Genomic DNA, 20,469 nt, shown 5'->3' on the forward strand with positions numbered 1-20,469 from the left:
CATTGAGGCTGGGAGGAGAGGAGGAGACCTCGGGGCAGGTACAGTGCGCGGGGTGGGCGAGCGGAGCGCTCCCCGCTGGGGCCAGCAGGAGGGGTAACGGAGGGATCCCTGCGGGCCATCAGGTGGGGTACCGAGAGCACCCCCCCACGCGAGCCATCAGGTGGGGTAACCGAGCCCCCCCACGGGCCCTCAGGTGGGGCAACAGAGGGTCCCCAGCGGGTCATCATGCCGGGCCCACGGGCCCCGGCGGAGCCCCTGGTGGCGACGGAGCGCAGGCCCCTGCTGGCTGAGGGCGCGCGGGGCCCCCGGAGGGGACGGCGAGTGGCGGGCGCCGCGGTGCTGCTGGTAGAGATGCTGGAGCGCGCCGCCTTCTTCGGGGTGTCGGCCAACCTGGTGCTGTACCTCAACAGCGCCAACCTGGACTGGGCCGGCGGGCAGGCGTCGCGCGCCGCGCTCGTCTTCCTGGGCGCCTCCTACGTGCTGGCCCCGGTGGGCGGCTGGCTGGCCGACGCGTACCTGGGCCGCTACCTGGCCGTGGCGCTCAGCCTGCCGTTCTACCTGGTCGCCGTGGCCCTGCTGGCCTCCACCGCCTTCCCCGACGGCCGCCGCTCCTTCTGCGGGGAGAGGCCCGCGCCGCCCCTCGAGCCCGCCTGCGCCCCGGGGTCCTGCACGCGCACCTCACCCAGCCCTTACTGCGCGCCCACCGTCTACGCCACGCTGCTGCTGCTCGCCCTGGCCGCCAGCTCCGTCAGGACCAACCTCACCTCCTTCGGGGCTGACCAGGTGGGTGGCAAGGGCCCCCGCCGCAAGGGGGGTGCGGAGACAGAGCAATGACTTGGGGCCACGGCCTGGAGTGACCTGGGCAAACCACTTCCTCTCCCTGCCTTCAATTTCCGTTCATCTAGGATACTCGTTTCCTGTTGCCTTTGGTCAATCTGGCCGATAGCGACCCTGTGTTGACGTTGTTACATATTATCGAGTCAGAACCTGCTCACAGCTGACCCTCCACGGGTTTGCGGAGGCAGTAAATCTCTCGGGAGGAGATTGTGCATTATTTTACCCTTGGAGCAGCTGGTAGATTTGAACCGTGTGCCTGAACCACGTACTTATTTTATAGCTTTGATGTGTATGTGCTTGCTTGTTTATCTTCTGCTCTTATTAAGACAGTGACTTGTCTGTCAGTTTGCTGTACTGGGGTAATTTGTGGGGTGCTGGGAGGATAGAAGCTGCACCACTGGTGTGTCAAATCCCAGCATGATCACCCATGGGGAATAGATTTCAGCAGAGTTCCCAGATTAAGACAGTGTAGGGAATGGGATTGCCAATCCTCTTGTGAGAAATACAGGCCTTAGAAAAACCCTGTAAGCAATAGAGGAATGTGAATAGATAAAGTGATAGAGGTAGAGCTCAAATTGGAAGGCACTCAAAGAAAAACAGCTGCAAACATCCATTTACCCTCAATGAGATGGAGTAACACAGCAACTGCAGCTATGGGCTCAGGTGTGTTAGAGATGATGAGGACGGCACAGGATGGGACCGGGTTCATTCAGGTCAGTTGTTTATAGGGTCACTGTGAGTCGAACTCAACTCAGTGGCACCCAACAAGCCACCAGAGCTCCCTCATAGCGACCACATGGGATGGAATAAGATAACCCATAGGGGTTTCCAGGGTGGTGGACTATCCCAGCTCTCTCTCCAAGCCACTGGAGAATGCCGACCTTCCGGTTAGCAGCCCAGACTTTAACTGCTGTTTTCGCACCTATGATGTTGATGCTTAAACTAGCAAAACAGTGCTAGCCATACCCAGTTGGCTTCTTTGAGCTATGTGTGAGGCCCTATGCTAAATGTGTGTGATGTCTAAAATCAGTTAAGCCCCCTAATTATTTCCTGAGCTGTGCAACTGTTAAAACTTCTTAACTACCCCCGTGAATCAGGAGCTCTGGTGACCTGGTGGTAAGAAGCTGTGTTACAATCCTAAAGGTCCACAGTTCGAATCCACTAGCTGCTCCATGGGAGGATTGGCAGTTTACTCCGGTGCAATTAACTGTCTCTGAAAACATGCTGGAAGGTCAGCTATGGATCCATTCTGACTCCATGGCACACAACAACAAGTCCCTGGACAGTGCATGCTGTTTAGGGGCTTGGCTGCTAACAGAAAGCCTGAAGGTTCAAGTCTGTCCAGGCCTCGGTAGAAAGGCCAGAGCTTCTCCTGGTGAAAAGTCAGCCCTAGAAAATGCTATGAGGCTCAGGACATCATTACCTGTGGAGTCGCCCTGAATCCAGACTGACTCCATTGAAACAAATGACAGCAAATAGTTCCTTCCATTTGCGAGGTGAGGGTTGTTCTCCTAATTACTCATAGATGGAAGAGCTCTAGTGGTGCAGTGGTTAGGCGCTTGACTTCTAATCAAAAGCGTGGGGTTTGAACCCCCAGTTGCTCTTTGAGGGAAGCCCCTGGGAGACAGTTCTCCCAACCCTCACTACGAGCTGGAATCCACTCACTGATGATGAGGGTGGTTTGGGTGCCCATGTTATGTCCATTTTACGGATAAGGAGACTGATCAAAATATCCAGCATCACATAGGGAGCGAGTCAAGGAGGGGCGTTAATAGCAGCTGGGTCCCAGTCCCCACCTTGAGTCCCCACCCATCTTTAGGTGTTATATGGATCTGGGGGCCCATGGCAGGAGCAGCGCCCTCCGGCCAACAGTGCTCAGGCAAACTGTGGTTCCGATCCCAGCTCAGCCGCCCACCAGTGAGGGGCACTTGGGCGCGCATCGTAAGCTCTGCGCCTTCCTTGGCAGCCCCTGAACAGAGCTCTGTAGGTGTGTGTTGAATGAATGAGCAGTGTCTAATAACAGGGCTGTGTTTCAAAGCACTTCCCAGTGGGCCATTAGGCAATCATTTTAAATGATGCTACGAGGACTCTGCAATATTATAAAACAACCAGCTTCTAGTGTTAACAAGCAAATGCAGGGAGCAGAACAGCACCCACAGCGTAATTGCAACTGTGTAAGAAGACACATGCTGGTAGGAGCCTCCCAGGTGACTATGACTCAGTGTGCCCTGACGGATGACAGGGCGAAGCCATGCTGGCCCCTGCACACTTTGTCTCCCGTGTCTGCGAGTCCACTGTCGTGAATGTTGAGTCCATCCAACTCATGGGCCAGTCCCTCGTGTTCACTGACCCTCCACCAGTCGTGATGCCCCTTTCTAGCGATTGGGCCCCTTCCTGATGATGTGTCCAAAACCTGGCCATTTGCACGTCTAGGAACTTTCTGGTTGTCTATCCTCTTAAGAAGAGACTGTCTCGCGTTGCCTTCTAGCCAGTACTGACCCATAGCTAACCCTCCAGCGGGTTTCTAAGGCTGAAAAAACACAGAAAGTGATTGCTCATCTTTCTCCCAGGGAGCCACCGGGGGTGGGGGCTTGAACTGCCTGAAAGGAGCAGACTTTGGGCAACACAGCTCCCTGTAAACTAGGCCACCAGAGCTCCCTTAAGGAAATACTAGCTGTCAAAGTGGAAAACTGGGCAGCGGTGTGTGTGTGTGTGTGTGTGTGTGTGAAATTCTAACACTATGATCAGCTCACTAGACAGTAATAGTTTTTCATCATGGTTTTCCCTTCCTGACATCCATGATCCTACGCTAAGAGTTTCCAGCGTCTTTCCCAGAAGTCACTCATCCAGCCCGTTAGGATTCCTTTGATGATGGGGAGCTCATTACCTTGCCCCTCTCCAGCCCACTCCTGACCTTCCTTCAAATCAAGAGACTCCAGAACCTTCTGGAAGGACTCTCCCGTCTTCTTTTGATTCTGCTTTTCCACTAACATCTCTTTCCATCCCAAAGTCCCCTTGGCCTGTGGACTCCAAAGACCTTCAGCTTCAGTGTCCCCTGCCTCTGTCCCTTGCTGGTGGCAGAGCTGGTCAGCAGTAGCAACGGCAGTGACAAAGCCCCAGGCTTGAGCATGGAATCTGGTCAGTGTGAGGCTTGAAGGCTGTGTGACGGGACCTGAACTTGACCCCCAGGACAGTATGGGGATGGACGTGGCTGGATTTGAGTTCTGGAAAATGGCTGCAATGTAGAGTGGATGGAAGGGTAAGAGGGAGCCCATCAGAAGAGGGGGCTGCTGCTGCAGAATTCACGGGGCAGTCAGATGGAGGAGTCAGGGTGGGAGGCCCGGCACCGTCTGGCAGACGTATCTACGCAGGAACTGCACGTTTAGCACACTTACTGATTTCAGAAAGGGCCATCGATCATTCCTGGCAAAGTGTCAGCTCGTTCTAGGGGAGCTCATTTATATCCGAAAGCCCTGTCTGGCTGTCCCCGTAGAATTACAATTGTCATATTCATTTACTTCCAATTAATAAATGGAAGTGGCTGCTCATAATGAGGTTTATTCCGTTTTCTGCTTGAGACTCTCGAGTGAGGTTTCTCAGTGGGCGCCTGACCCCCCCCCACCATCAGGATTAAACCTTGGAGTCTTCATGGGAATGCTACTTAAAAGCATCTTTTTTATTTTTTATATTTGATTTTTTATTATTATTATTATTAATTTTCATGAAAATTTACAGAGACTTTGGATTTCCATTCATTCATTGTTGCACTTTTCTCCCTGCCCACCCCTCCTCCCCCCCAGTACACTCTTCTCTTTGAAAAGCAAAAAAATTCTTTCATTGTTATACAATCCCTCCCCCCAGGTCCACTCCACTATGCAGCCTTCATTCTGGACTCCTGTCAGAACAATAAAACCTAATCACATATTCCTTTTAGACAGTTCTCTCCCTCATCTGTTTCAATGCAGCGTACATCATTCATCCCCTCCTTCTCTGTCTTTCCTCAACCCCGATGTCAGTCCCGTTTTACAACAGTAGCCCTATACAATATTTGTCCTTTTGTGACTGAGAGATTTCACTCAGCATAATGTCCTCCAGGGCCACCCATTTTGAATAATATTGCATGAGTTCCTTGTTTTTCAATACAGTGTACTATTCCATTGTGTAAATATACCACAGCTTCTCTATCCATTCGTTTGTGGATGGGCACTTTGTGGATCTTAGTTTTATGTCTGGTTAGGGAAAAGAAAAACAAATTTTTTTAAAACCCACCTATCTTGTTTTCCAGAAGTGCTTTGCTTATTTGAGGTCTCTTTCTTCTCCACATAAACATTCCATAATGCATGGGAATGATTGTATGAAACTCAGTGTGAATGAAGAATAGTGTGAAACATAATGTATCTGAAGCAAATCAGTGTAAAATAATGTTTCTTTTTAAAGTCACAAATGCCTATCTTTTCCACAGTGCAACCACAGAAAACCAGGCTTGGTAAAATCTTCGTGGCTGTGAGAAGGACGTGCCTGTGGGTGGAAGGACAGGTGTGGATTCTGAGATGCTGGGCTTTATGACAGGCTGGCTGGTGTCACATTGCTGACATTTAGCTAGAGAAATGACTCCAAGTGCTCGTTGATTTTTTTATTGTTTTCTGTTGTGGTAAAAATCTATGCCCTAGAACATTCACCAACGCAAGAACTTCCACTTTTACGATCCAGTGGCGTCCATTGCACTCTCCGTGTTGCGTCATTGTCATTACGATCCTCTCTGCTTTTTCAGAAGCAGGTGTCTGACTCAGAAGGACCTTCTGGAACAGAGTGGAACTGTCCTTCTTCCCCACCCCCACCCCCCCCACCCCTGCCCAGGTTTTCAAGGCTGTAAATCTTCACAGCATGGAAGCACCATTCCTTTCTCTCTTAGAACAGCTAATGGGTTCTCCAAACACCAATTTTCAGTTAGCAGCCAAGTGTTTAAACAGTGCACCTTCAAAGATCCTCAACATCAAGGAAACAAAGGCCCTCATCACCGGCCAATAGGCAGTATCATGACAGATGGAGGAAAAAATTGGGGTTGTTAAGGATTCATCTTGCTTGGATCCACTATAAATACCCTTAGCACCAGCAGGCAGGAAATTAAAAAATGAGTCCCACGGGGAAGGTCTGCTGTCAGGGACCTCTCCAGAGTGCTAAAGAGCAACAGTGTCAGTCTAGAGACTAAGATGCACCTGGCCTAGGCCATGGTCTTCTCAATTGCTTTCTATGCATCTGAGAGGTGGACATTGACTATGGATGGCAGATGAATAGATGCTTTTGAGTTTGGTGCTAGGGAAGAGTTCTGAACATACCATGGACTGCCAAGAGCACAAACAGGTCTGTCCTAGACAGGGTGAAACCAGTTGGTTCCTCTGAGGCGAGGATTTTGAAGCTCCACCTCACATACTTTGTGCGTGTCACCAGGAGAGACCAGTCCTTGGAGAAGGGCATCATGCTTCGAAGGGTAGAGCGTCAGCTCAGGAGAGGAAGACCCTGGATGAGGTGAATTGGCACAGTGAGTGTGGAAATGAGGTTGCGTGTGTCAGAGATGGTGAGGTCAGCCCAGGATAGGACAGGGTTCAAAGCTACTGTTGTAGGGTCTCTATGAGTCATAGTCAGCTCTATATAATAACAACAACAACAACTACAAAGCAGCCCATTGCCAACAGATGGACTGGATTTACAGCCATGCTGTGGGACAAAGTAGCCCCATGCAAGGCTGTCAGCCTTTACGGAAGCACACTGCCTGTTCTTTCTCCCGAACACTGGCTAGTGTGTGTTCAATCCACAGACCTTTTTAGAAAGTCCATCGACTTTCTCTAGAAATTGTGCCATCAGGGCTCCTTTTATTCAAAGAATGGTGTCTGGGAAAGGTGGGGGCAGCCGGTGCTAATTACCCAAACTAGCAGACTGGAAGGAAGCCTGGGGCCTGGGTGCTGGGATGCTACTGATCTATTCCAGTCCTGTGTATAGATTTTTAGCCCATCTGTCCTTGCTGGGGGACCTAATTGTTTTTTACTCCACACAGCCAGAACCAGTCTTGGGGTCATGTCCAGGACCACCTCTGCTTTTCCTAATTATGCCATCCTTATTTGATTGGGCATATATCAGAGTGAGGGGTCAGCCACCCCAGAATATGTTCAAGTTGCTTCTCCAAGCTGCGGGGGAAATTCCCTGTCTGCTGCCTGGCTCTCCTTTCAGTACTAAGCAGACATCGCATTCCATCACAGAAAGCAGAACTGAGAACGTTTCTGGCTTTCTTCCTGAGCCTAGAAGCAATGCCTATTGCAGGTTTCACAGTCAGAAACAAAAGAATGAATCCACCAGGAATGAACACGGACCCATCCGAGACATCTGTTGTGTGCACGGCTTGGTGACAATAAAAAAGCAATGAGAGTCATGAGCCTGGGAAACAGCTGTGCCGGAATGTCCCGATCATTACCAAGTGACTCCCGAGAGGAGGGTTTGCTCATTCATTCATCAAATGTTTGTTGAGTGTCTAGTTAGTGTTCAGAGACTAGCAAAGTGCCAGAATGCCCTCCCGTTGACCCAAGAAACATCTCAATGAGAGAGGGTCTGGGGGTGCAGGTTCGGAGGGTTCTCCCAGACCTCCTCAATCCCCACCTTTACCTCGGCCTGACAGGTGATGAACCTCGGCCGCAATGCCACCCAGCGCTTCTTCAACTGGTTTTATTGGAGCATAAACCTGGGCGCTGTGCTGTCGCTGCTGGTGGTGGCCTTCATCCAGCAGAACATCAGCTTCCTGCTGGGCTTCAGCATCCCCGTGGGCTGCATGGGTCTGGCATTCTTCATCTTCCTCTTTGCCACCCCTGTCTTCATCACCAAACCCCCCACGGGCAGCCAGGTGTCCTCCATGATCAAGCTCGCACTCCAGAATTGCTGCCCCCGACTCTGCCGCCGACACCCTGCCAGGTAAGGAGGGGCTCCTGAATAAAGGGGGCCTCAGGCCTGGAGAAGCTCCAGAGTGCTGGACAGGCCTGGTCCAGGCTGGGAACACTCTGGCTCAGCCCCTTTATTCTCAACTACTCCCCAAAGGGCCAGAGTAGCCCGTCATGGCTGAGGGTGACTGATGATGGAGGTCAAGGGGGTGATGACGGTGCTTTTGGGGACAGGCTCACTAACTGGGAGGTGTAAGGGGACCTGGTCTTGCTGGTGATAACCAGCCTTCTCCTTGGGCTCCACTCTCACCAGGGAGGCCCAAGGCACAGGCAAAGGAGGAAAACCACGTGAACTACAGCTGGGTGCCAGCCGGCCTGACCCAGACATGCCCAGTGTGTGTTTGTGGACTTGGCGGGGAGAGGAAGTGATGAGGAGGGAGTGATGGTGTTGGTACCCAGCGTGGAGACCGCGCTGGTAGCAGAGGTGGTGGTCATAGCGATGATGATGCCAGCGAAGGCTGTTGGGAGCAAAGTATGAAGAGTTCTCTGCCACCCTCATGCTTAGTGGGCACTCTAATACCTGCTGTGGTCATGGACTGGCCAACTGGAACTGACTCCTAGTCAACCCTCTAGCAGATTTTCAGAGGCTAGAAATCCCACAGGAGGAGACTGCCCATCTTCCTCCCATGGAGCAGCTGGCGGACTCGAACCATGTGCCTTTGAGTTGGCAGTACAGTTCCTTCAGACGAAGCCACTAGAGTACCTAGTGGCAAGGAATTGTGCTGCTGACCCAAAGGCACATGGCTTAAATCCACCAGCTGCTCCAAGAGAGAAAAATGAGCAATCTTCTCTGATGTGCTTTACAGCCTCTGAAAACCCACCGGAGGGTCAGCTATGAGTCAGTTCCAACTCGATGGTGCACACACTCATATTTACTATAAGAAGGTCTAGGGGCGCTCTGGTGGCCTGGTGGCAAGAATCTGCACTGCAGTCTCAGAGGTGTGTGGTTCTAATCCACCAGATGCTCTGCTGGAGAGGAGGTCCAATCTCCTCCTGTACCACTCAGATCTGATTTGACGGTACACACACACACACACACACACACACACACACACACAAAATAATAATAATAATAAAGAAGGTCTAAGAAATCAAGCTGCCTTGTCCTTCCCATATTAGCTGGCATCCAAGGCAGGAAGGTTCTGGATGGTCTCACGTGGACCCAATGGCTTCCTCTGGCCTCTCTCCTTCCAAAGTAATTGACTCTTGTGCTAAATAAACCTGTTTTATCTGCTGCCCCATGACCCCACAGAGATCCCCAAGGCGCCCCACCACTCCTCGACCAGAGGTCTCACCAGCTTGGCCCTTCTCCACAAGAGGACATCGCCAACTACCAGGTGCTGGTGAAGGTCTTACCTGTCATGCTCACCATGGTGCCCTACTGGATGGTCTACTTTCAGGTGAGGAGGACTCCCCACTCTTTTGCTCTGAGGATGCTGGCTCCCCAGTTTTCTCATAGGGCTCAACTCTCACAGTAGAAGCCAGGGCACCTGGAAAAGGAAGAAGCCAAGTGAACCCTGGCTAGATGCCAGCTGGCTCGGGGGCTGGCACAGAGCCATGTCCAGTGTGTGTGTGTGTGTGTGTGTGTGTGTGGCTTTGGCAGGGCAGTACAGCAGGAGGAACCCCGGAGACTGAGGCTCAGCCGCTTAAGTAATCGCCTGTCTCTGCACTTCCTCCTGTGTAAACTGGTGGTTTAGACCAGAGGGAGGTTCTTGGAGCACTGACATGCTCAGATTCTCCAGCTGGCCAGCTGAGGCCCAGAGAATGTGTGTTGCTGCCTGACATCCCACAGCAAGTGAGGCGCAAGCTCAGTGCCCAGTTCAGAGCAAAAGCGATGCCTTCTAGTAGGAGCTTCTCAATCTGGCTGTGCTGCAGAACTGCTTGTGGAGTGTGAAAACGAAACACAGAAGCCCGAGGCCCAGTTGACACCCGAATGACTTGCTCCTTCGAGGCAAGGATGGTGAAATTGCACGTCTTACATTTGGGCATGCTCTCAGGTGGGGTCAGTCCTTGGAGAAGGCCATGATGCTTGGAAGGGTAGAAGGTCAGCGCAAGAAATGAAAACCCTTGATGAGATAGATTGACACGGTTACCGTGGCAACGGGGTCAGGTGTGTCGGAGATGATGAGGTTGGCTCAGGGATAGGGCAGGGTTTAGAGCCATTGTTCTCAGGCTGTCTATGAGTTGTAACATACAACAATGTACATAACAACAAGGAAGGCCTGGGAAGCCAGGAACATTGATTGCTCTGATGACAACAACAATGCCAAGCCAAAGTGGGGAACCACAGCTTCCCCTGGGGAAGGTCAGAGGGGTGTGGTGGCGGCAGGTTCTGGCCAATCCCAGCCCCAGATCGTAAGGTCATTGGCCTCTGTATCCCGTCCTAGGAACCTTCACTGAGTTGCAGAAGAATACAGGTCAGTCAGCTAAGGGGGAATACAGAGCTAGTGTCCATGGTGGGACAGGGCCGTGTCCACTGGAAATGGCAGCTGCCCTGAGTGGCCCATGTGTCTTTCCCCTGGCCTGGCCCCCTCCCAGGGGACTCCTCTGGGCCCCTCCTCACCGCCTTGAAGGGGACCCACAGCTGTGTCTAGAGCCTGTGTCATTTGATGAGTACATACTGAGCAGAGGCCGTGTCGGCCTGTGGCACCTCAGCTTGGCTTCGTGTCAGATGGGCACCCTGTGGGGACAGCCATGTCATTATCTTCCCCATCTCAGTGCACACATGTCCAGGCCTCCCTCTGTGCCAAGGCCCTGGAGCCATGAGGTGAGTCAGATCAGCTGTACCCACCGCAGTCCTCGGCCAGGCCCTGAGGGCATTGCTCACAGGCCCGGGAACTGAGCAAAGCCTGGCTGTTGCCGGCCAAGGAAAGCCTCTTCTTCCCCGAGGTCACGTAGAAGCCAGTTGCCCCCTGCCCTGGAAACCGCTGTGGGGTGTCTGCCGGCCTGGGAGCCAGAGATCCTCTGCGAATGGAGCTGAAGCAGGCCCTGGCTCTGGTTCTCATGTCCTCTCTCTCGGCAGATGCAGTCCACATACGTCCTGCAGGGGCTCCACCTCCACATCCCCAACATCTTTCCCGTCAACCCTACCAACAGCTCCATGGCTCTTGGCGCCCAGCACAACAGCTACACGGTAAGACACCACGTGTGTTCAGACCAGGTCAGGGGCTTCCTCTGAGAGAAGGAGAAAGGGAGACTGCCTCAGCACCCGCCCTTCCAGCTGTAGGGCGTCCTCAGAATAAGGGAGGGGTCCCTGCAGGAAGGGTGAACTTGTGTCACAGGTCACGTGTCCCACCAAGAGGTCCACCTGCTCAAACACTAGCCAGCACCACCCCCACTTGAAATTGGCCCCAGAGTCTGGTTTGCTCCAGGCCTTCAGGTAAGCTGCACTCAAGCCCCTCCTTGACTCGTCCCCATTTCCTAGACCCTCAGATCTGCACCTTTCACCAACCCAACCTCATTACCCTCGAGATATAACTGACTCTGGGCTGATCTTCCATTGGGTTTCTGAGGCTGTAAATTGCACAGGAGGAGATTGCCCATCTTTTTACCATGGAGCGACTGGTAGACTCGAACTGCCAGAGAGGTCCAACCTTTGTGTTAGCAGCACAGCTCCCTGTGGACGATGCCACCAGAGCTGCCTTGCATCTTTCCCTATTGTTGTTATTAGCTGCCCTCGAGCTGAATATGACTCATAGTGATCCTGTGAACAGCAGCTCTATTCACACCTCAACTCAAAGGCATCAATTCTTCTATCATCCTTTTGTCCAGCTCTCAGATGCATAGCAAGTAATTGCAAAGACCATAGCCTGGATCAGGCACACCTTACTCTCTAGACTGACATCATTGCTCTTCAGTACTCTGAAGAGGTCCCTGATAGCAGATTTTCCCAATGCAATTCATCTTTTGATTTTGTGGCTGCTGGTACCAAGATTGGTTTCTTCAGTCATCTGTGGGTTTGTTTTTACGGTCGTTTTTTTTTCTTACTTTGATTGTTATTTTGTTGAAAGTTTACAAAGAAAAGTGATTTTCCACTCAACAATTCATACAGATCTCGATTTGTGACACTGATTGCATTCCCCACCATGTATAAGTACTCTTCCCACTTCTACCCTGTATTTCCTGTTTCTGCTCATCCTGTCCTGTCCTGTGCCATCCTCACAACCTCTGACCCATGCCCACTGCTGTAGTCACTGAGTCAATCCATTTTGACAGAGGTCTTCATCTCTTTCACTGACCCTCCACCCTTCCAAGCGTGATATCCTTTTCCAAGGAACAGCCTCTCCTAGCAACGTATCTAAAGTATGAGAGATGAAGCTTTGCCATTGCTGCCTGCAAGAAACACTCCAGCTACACCTTTTCCAAGACATATCTGTTTACTCTTTGGGTAGTCCGTGGGGTGTTCAGTACTTTTCTCCAACGCCACAACACAGAAGTGTCAATTCTTCTTCTGTCATCCTTTTTAAACCAGGACCTTTTTTGATAGAAGAAGAAACTTAAATCAAGAGTCAAAATCATTTGCCTTAAGCTTTTTGTAGGCAGGGATTTGAATCTTTTTCTTTACTTAATTCATTGAATCAAAAATTCTTTTAAAAAAATTGTTGTTGTTGTTACATACTGTTGAATCACTCGGGACACATAGTGATCCTATGTACAACATCTCTGAACTTTGTTCTATCCTGAGCCAACCTCATTGTCTCTGACACTCCTACCCCCCCATTACCCTAGTCACCAAGTCAATCCATCTCATTTAGGGTCTTCTGCTCTCATGCTGTCCACCCACCCTTCCAAGTAAGATGTCCCTCTCCAAAGACTGGCCCTTTTTTGCAACATGCCCAAAGTATATCAGGAGAAGCTTCATAATTCTTGCCTCCAAGGAACAGCCTGGTTTCACCCTCTCCTGTGTTCTCCTAGCAGTCCATGGTATATTCAATAACCTTCTCCAGCACCACAACTCAAAGGCATAAATTCTTCTTCTATCATCCTTAGTCATTGTTCCTCTCTCTGATGCATAGCAAATAATTGTGAAGACCATGGACTGGATCAAGCATATCTTACTCTCTAGACTGACATTGTTGCTCTTCAGTACTCTGGAAAGGTCCCTGATAGCAGATTTTCCCAATGCAATTCGTCTTTTGATTTCCTGGCTGCTGATACAAAGATTGGTTTATTCATTCATCTGTGGGTTTGTTTTTATGGTGGGTTTTTTTTCCTTACTTTCATTGTTATTTTGTTGAAAGTTTACAGAGAAAAGTGGTTTTCCACTCATTAATTCATACAGATCTTGATTTGTGACACTGATTGTAATCTCTACCATGTATGAGTACTCGTCCCACTTCTACCCTGTATCTCCTGTTTCCATTCATCCTTCTTTGCTAACCTTTCCTCCCGTCTGAGCATTATCCCTGGGCAAGGGCTTCTCTTTGATCTCATCAGATGGGTTCTTGTAGAGAATATGCATCTCTCTGGTGTTCTTGTTCATTTCATGGGCCTGCCCAGTGTTGGGCTGAAAGTTGAGCTAGTGGGGAGGCTTAGAAAGCTAAAGGGTGACTATAGGCCATGGTCTCAGTACCATACCAGTAAGCCTGGTATTTTTTTAATTACTTTGCATTTTGGGTCACATTTTTCTCCCCTCTCAATTTCTTAGGATCTCTTATTGTAGTCCCTTTCAGAGGAGTCAACAGTGGTAGCTGGGCACCATCTAATTCTTCTGGTCTGAGAGTTGTGGAGACAAGAGTTCAAGTAGCCTGTTAATTCCAAATCAAACATTTTTAGAGCTGACAGATAAATGGCATATTTGCCACTATATACCCATTCCTTGTCCCTGGCAGACATCACTAATCAATCACAACCATCTCTCACTTGAACCATGACTCTTCTTGGCAGCCATGACCAATCGACAGAAGTTAAAATGCAAGAGGAAACTATTTGCTATTAATGGTCAGTCCCACCTCTACCCCACAGTTACACATCTGAGGAGTGTAAGTCCAAGGCTGATCCTGGGCCACCCAAGAAGCATGGAGTCCAAGTCTCGTAACTCTAGTCCTGTGCTTCTTTCTTTCGGCCCAGATCCCAGAAGCCTGGCTCCTCCTGGCCAATGTCATAGTAGTGCTGGTCCTAGTCCCACTGAAGGACCATTTGCTGGACCCTTTCCTGCTGCGGCACAAGCTGCTTCCCTCGGCGCTGAAGAGAATGGCCCTGGGGATGTTCTTTGGCTTTGCCTCGGTCATTGTGGCCGGTGAGTGGACCTCAGGGGAGGGGTGCAGCCGGGCAGAGGTGGCTGTTGTCTGTCAGGGTGTGTATGTCAAGGATGCTTGGTCCACTGTGGGCTGAAGGTGAAGCTGGGGCCTATGCCAAGCATACCCTCACATCCCCAGAGAGCCAGAGCTAGGGCAGCACCTCCTCAAAGACTCCAGCTCCTTGACTTTGACAGATGAAGAAACCAAACCAAGAGTCAAGAATATTGTCCCCACTGAGATGTAAGCTCCTTGAAGGCAAGGATATGGATATTTCTTTTTACTCACTGTTCTATCCTTAGAACCTAGGAAAATGCCCACAGGTGCTAAAAAATGTGCTCAATGAATAAATTTTGTAAAGACGGAAAACTGGAACTGAGGAGGACCTGAAGTATTTGCCGCAGAAAGTCAAGGACTGCAGCCATCAATATGGATTGAAGCTCAATATCAAGAAGACAATTATTCTCATCACTGGGTCAATTGGCAGCACCATGATAGATGGAGAAGAGATTAAGGTTGTTAACAATTACAGCTTGCTCGGCTCCACAATGAACACTTTTGGCACCAGCAGCCAGGAAATCAAAAGACAAATTGCACTGGGAAAGTATGCTGTCAGGGACCTCTCCAAAGTGTTAACAAGTAACAGTGTCAGTCTAGAGACCAAGGTGTGCCTGATTCAGGTCATGGTCTCTGCAGTTACTTGCTGTGCATTAGAGAATTGGACAGTGGCTAAGGATGACAGAAGAAGAAGAATCAATGCCTTTAAGTTGTGGTGCTGGAGAAGAGTCTTGAACTACCATGGACCACAAGAGAACAAACAGGTCTGTCCTGGAGCATGTGAAAGCAAGCTACTCCTTGAAGGCCAGGATTTTGAAGCTCTGCCTCACATACTTAGGACATGTGGCCAGGAGGGACCAGTTCTTGAAAAGGTCATCAGGTTTACAAGGGTGGAGGGGCAGTGCAGGAGAGGAAGACCACAAATGAGATGGATTGAAACAGTAACTGGGATAATGGGGGTAGTTGTGTTAGAGATAGTGAAACTGGCTCAGGATAAAGCAGTATTTAGAACTATTGTACACAGGGTCACTAGGAGTTGCAGGCAACTCAATGGCACATAAAAACAACAAAGTCTGTATTATTTACTCTCTCCTCCCATTTCTAGAGGATTTGACATCCTCATAAGAAAAGGGCTCAGAAGTTCCTGGCTGGTACAAATGGTTAAGTGCTAGACTACTAACTAAAAGGCTAGAGGTTCAAACCACCCCAAGGGGCCTTGTATAATGCCTGGCGAGGTGCTTCTGAAAGGTCAGAGCTGTGAGAACCCAAGAGGGCATCTCTGCTCTGACACACACAGAGCTGCTGTGAGTCAGAGTTGACTCAGCAGCTACTAACGAAGGGCTCAGGTGAAGAAGCGGCTTACACAGCTGCACGAGCATGAGTTCCTAGGGAGCTCTGGTCACCGTGGCTTAATGAATAAAGAGTTTCTCTGCCAACTCTGCAGGTGGTTCGACTCCATCAGCTACTCCATGACAGAAAGATGAGAAATCTCCTCCTGTGCAATTTACAAAACACACTGAAGGGTCAGTTATGAGTCGGTTCTGACAACATGACACGGAACAACAACATACTTAATAACAGCATAACCCTGAAGCGATTGTGGTCTCTGAGGCTCCGCTTCATTTTGGGACTAGTAGTTCATTCAGATGCTGTGCGGGAACTGGGCGCTGCCCTCGTGGGACTCGGTCTAGTGGAGTGTTTAAACTTAAACAAGATAAAATCGATAAAGACTCTGGCGGCAAAGCTGGACCACAAGCAGGAACTAGAGAAATTCAAGCTCTGATCAGTGTTGCGTTAAAAGAATGAAAATCCACCTAGATTCTTTTTCGGCTGTAAAATTCTACAAAATAAAATCCCTGTTTTATTTCATTCTCACAGCGATCCAAGAATGTTTACTCCTGCTCTTCAAACAAGGGGTGCGGGTGTCAGAGTGGTGAAATTATTTACCCAAGGTTCACAGTTTGCTGGTGGCTGAGCCAAGATTAGAACCCACATCCATACTCTTGAGTCCAAAACACTGACTCATAGTCATGATAGAGTAGAGCTGCCCGGCAGGGTTTTTAATCCTTTGGACATGTTGCTGTTGCTGTTGTGTTCTGTTGAGTCAGAACTGACCCATAGCTGACCGTCAATCAGGTTTTCAAAGGCAGTAAATCGCACAGGAGGAGATTGCCCATCCGTCTCCCGCAGAGCAGCTGGAAGGACTCAAACCTCCTGCCTTTGGGATTGCAGCACCACTTCTCACCACTAGGCCACCAGAGCTGTTGTGGTAAGGATCACACCACTGACACAAACCACAAACAAACCCCTCACTGCCAATCACGTCAGTTCTGACTCCTGGTAACCCTCCCTGATTTTTGGAGGTTTTCTATCTTGATTTACAACAAATCTGTTTTGGAGGAAGTGAAACAAGGGAGCTCCTTGGAAGGAAGGAGACTGGAACGTCATCTCACATACTTTGGGCATGTTGTCAGGAGGGCCTAGTCCTTGGGGGAAAAAGGCATCAAGTTGGGGGAAGTAGAGGATAAGCAAAAGAGAAGATGACCCTCGACAAGGTAATTGACAAAGTAATGGGCTTGAGGAAGAGGAAGAAAAGGCAAGGCTAGATTTATTATTCAGCGGCTCTCTTGGAATCATCCTCGACTCAGTGACACCCAACAGCAGCCGACCTTTATGGGAAGAGACTGTCCCTCTTTTTCCTACAGAGCATCTGATGGATTCGAACCAGCAACCTTTCAGCTAAGGCATAACACCCTACATCACTGTACCAGCAGGGCTCCTTACCTCCACGGCCAATTCCATTCAACTAGAGCACAAAATTGCTTTGTTTCCCAAGCAATGAAGGGGATAGAGATAAAATAGTCAAACATGAAAAGCTAGGTTAGAAACACAGTTGCAGTATTGACACTTCAATAGAGGGGGACATGGCATAGAGAGTGGGCTAGTTCTGACCCTAGATCCTTTTGAAGTTGAAATCCAGCCTTGGCCACTTACCAGCTATGTGACTCTGAGCTGGTTGCTTAACTTCAGTTTCCATTTCTTCATTTATAAGAATGTGTGTTAGATGAGTGACAAATAATAGGCTCTCAATTCATTAGGATTGTCCCGATTGTGGATCACAAGCCTAGCTCTCTGATTCCTGGCAGCCAAGGCAAAAAGGGAAGAGTTGGAATTCAGAACTGGACCCTCTCAGGCCAGTGGTGGTCTCCTCCTCTGCATCTCAGTGGGTCACTGGCTACTCTGAATGCCCACCTTGTGCATCTTTCCGTGGGCTAAGCAGGGCGGGGGGTGGGGGCTGGCTTGCAGTGCCTCTCTCTCTCCCCCAGGAATCCTGGAGATGGAGCGCTTGCAGTATATCCACCAGAACGAGACGGTGTCCCAGCACATCGGACAGGACCTGTACTACGCGGCACCGCTGTCCATCTGGTGGCAGATCCCTCAGTACCTGCTCATTGGTATCAGTGAGATTTTTGCCAGCATCCCAGGTATCCCGGAGTTCCTCCCTACTCTCGCACCAGTGATGGGCTATGCCTGGTGACGCCAGGAAGTCAGGATCCCAAGGGTATCACCTCTCAGGGCTCTTCTGCAGGAAGGCAGGTGCTGTGTGCTGAGCTGGGCTGCTTAATGGGACACGTATTAACATCCAATTTCTGTAGACACAGCAGTAGCTCTGAAGTTTTAGAGATGACACTCTCACACCAACCTTTCCCCCAGTGCCTTACCCCCTGCCCTCTAGGTCTTCACAGCTGCTGTTCCTCTTGGTGATTGAAAGTTTATTTACACTTCAGTGTCCCCTCCTCCATGCAGCCCTCTCCAAGGCCCTAGAAGGAGGGCGAGCTCTCCCCTCCCCGTGTTCTGATAAGTGGCTGCCAAGTCTGTCTCCTTCTCTGGGCTGTGAGCTCAGGCTGCAAGGCTGCACAAGCTGTGCCTCAGCACAGGATCCGGGACTCACTCAGCTGCAGCCCCAGAACCAGGCTCTGGTAGGATATGCACGCAAAACTGACCCAGTTCAAGCGCTCGGCCTGGTGGGGGAAGAGGCATGCAGCGAATGCTGGAGAAGTGATCTGAATTTTGCAGGAACACTGGGGCAAGGTTAGAGGAGGCAGAACTCAACAGGTAGGGAAGGACCTAATAGGCAGAGCAGGACAGCATTTCGCAAAGCCCCAGAGGCACGTTGGTGCATTCAAAGACTGGAGGAAAGCCTGCTGAGAAGTGGAGGGATTAAAGTCAGGGACTGGGGGGGGGGGCCCTGAAGGTCATGCAGGGTCTTAGGACCAAGTTTGATGTGGAGATTTCTCCTGAGAACAAAAGGACCCCATAGGAGGCTTTTGTCAGAGAAAGGACCCCACCAGAGACCCACCCATGTGGCTGGACGAGGAGAACAGCTAGAGACAGAAGCACTTAGATGGGCTTTCAGGAGCCAGGCAGTAGAGGACCAGCGCTGGGGTTTGGCTGGAGCAGTGGGGCCCCAGAGGAGGGCACGTGTGTGAAGTCAGAATGATCTGGGGATCACCCTAGAGGTGGGAAAAGATGGAAGAGGTGCCCGGATGGAGGTGCAGTTACTGAAATGGGAGACACAGGTTCTGGGAGCAGCATGGCCAGTGTCCAGGTGGGGGCATGAATCTGAGCGAGAGTAGATAGTTCTCCAGAGAAGCCAGGGTGCAGGCTTAGAGGGTGGGTGAGCCTCCCTGCCCGGCCACAGCCCCTCCCTCTCTCCAGGTCTGGAGTTCGCCTACTCGGAGGCCCCTCGCTCCATGAAGGGTGCCATCATGGGCATCTTCTTCTGCCTGTCTGGGGTGGGCTCACTGCTGGGCTCCGGCCTGGTGACCCTGCTGTCCCTGCCAAGGGGCTGGCTGCACTGTCCCGAGGACTTCGGTGAGTGTGGGGGCCTCCCCAAGGCGGGATGGGGGTGGAAGGAAGCTTGGAAAGGAGGTGAAGGAGGTAGGCCACTGCTGAATGCTTTGACCCTGGGCAGGATGAGGCTGGGGGCTGGATGCAGAAAGCAGGAATCCAGCTGACACTTGACCCCTCCCTCACTTCCCCAAAAGCGTGTCCCCATCTTGGGCATCCATTTCCCTGCCGAAAAGGAAGCCTGAAATTCAGTGCGCCTGCCCTCAAGGCTTGTGCCTGCTTCTGGAACTCTGCCCTTCTGCCCGAAACATAACTTTTGTCCACAGCAGTTACATTGCTGCACATGCCCATTTGGGCAGTGGTCGATCCACACATTTATGGTCCTCTGTGACGGTAAAACAGAGCTCTGAAATCCTGATCGGAGCATAGAATGTAGTGGCTACAACAGTTTCACATACACAGCACACATATATGTACCTTATGTCTTTTGCATACGAAAGAATCACACTGCCAGGAGTATGTGATGGTACCAGACATGCAAAACCTGTAACATACCTCAAAAGAGTCATTAATACACGCCTGTATGTACTGCCCTTTCGGAAGGGTCCCCTGTGTAGAGAGGCAGGAGTGTCCAAGCTCTTGTATTTCCCTGAGCACTGCAGCATTTGTTCATTTTCTCTTAAAAAAAACATGCACAGCCAGGCGGTGCACCAAGGTTCCCAAAGGCCCCTGAGCTGGTGCCCATGCAGGCAGCAGCAAGAGGCAGAGAAAGTATAGATTTAAAAAGAAACAAGAGGTTATTAAACAGTCCAGAGGCAGAAAAATCCATGAATGCTCCTCATTTAAGCACCTCACGCCCGACAAGCACAGTGATCCTCAAAAGCAGAGAAATTCTCCCAACTTGTTGAGGGATCAGAGACAAGGCTAAGAAATCTCGGAGAGGGACTGGTGCCTGAGAGAGAGAAATGGCTGTGGAATTGGATTGGGGGCCAGATGCAAAAGCGAATTCCTCTGAGTTTGCTGATAATTACGGCTCAAGCACAAAGCTTGTCTATGATGCTTAACAAGAAAAAAAGGTAGGTCTAGACTATGGTGCTGTTCACATAACACCCAAGTCACATAACAGCCTGTTTCACAGACGGTATTAAGGATGTTGACATGTGACTATTTGTGCTCTAAGAAAACCTAAAAAGAATAGTGGGGGAGGGGATATGAGGCAGCCAGAGTCCCGCCACCCAATTCCCAAGGAGCCTCTGCAAGCAGGGAGGCCCCGCCTTGACCCCATGCCAACCCCTCCTTTCCCCAGGGAACATCAACAATTGCCGGATGGACCTCTACTTCTTCCTGCTGGCCGGCATCCAGGCTGTCACCTTCTTTATGTTTCTCTGGATCGCGGGCCGCTATGAGCGGGCGGCTCAGGGCCCAGCCCCACAAAGCTTCGCCAGCAGGGACAGGGGCTGAACGTGTCCCGACCCACGGTCCCCTCCCTCCGCCAGACACAGGGA

At 50.6% G+C, this 20,469-nt stretch overlaps 1 protein-coding gene across 1 annotated transcript; it reads left to right on the forward strand.

Annotated features, from left to right (window-relative positions):
• The first annotated feature begins 225 nt into the window (after window positions 1-225).
• Window positions 226-20,425, forward strand: SLC15A3 (solute carrier family 15 (oligopeptide transporter), member 3). The gene is made up of 8 exons (XM_006899843.1): window positions 226-783; window positions 7,505-7,794; window positions 9,073-9,220; window positions 10,843-10,953; window positions 13,890-14,058; window positions 17,440-17,598; window positions 18,833-18,988; window positions 20,271-20,425. Exons 1-8 carry the CDS (start codon window positions 226-228, stop codon window positions 20,423-20,425), a joined length of 1,746 nt encoding a protein of 581 aa, XP_006899905.1.
• Window positions 20,426-20,469: the final 44 nt, after the last annotated feature.

Source organism: Elephantulus edwardii, unplaced genomic scaffold, assembly GCF_000299155.1.
Source record: "Elephantulus edwardii isolate Elephantulus edwardi_28Jun2011 unplaced genomic scaffold, EleEdw1.0 scaffold00268, whole genome shotgun sequence".
In the NCBI taxonomy this organism is placed as follows: Eukaryota; Metazoa; Chordata; class Mammalia; order Macroscelidea; family Macroscelididae; genus Elephantulus; species Elephantulus edwardii.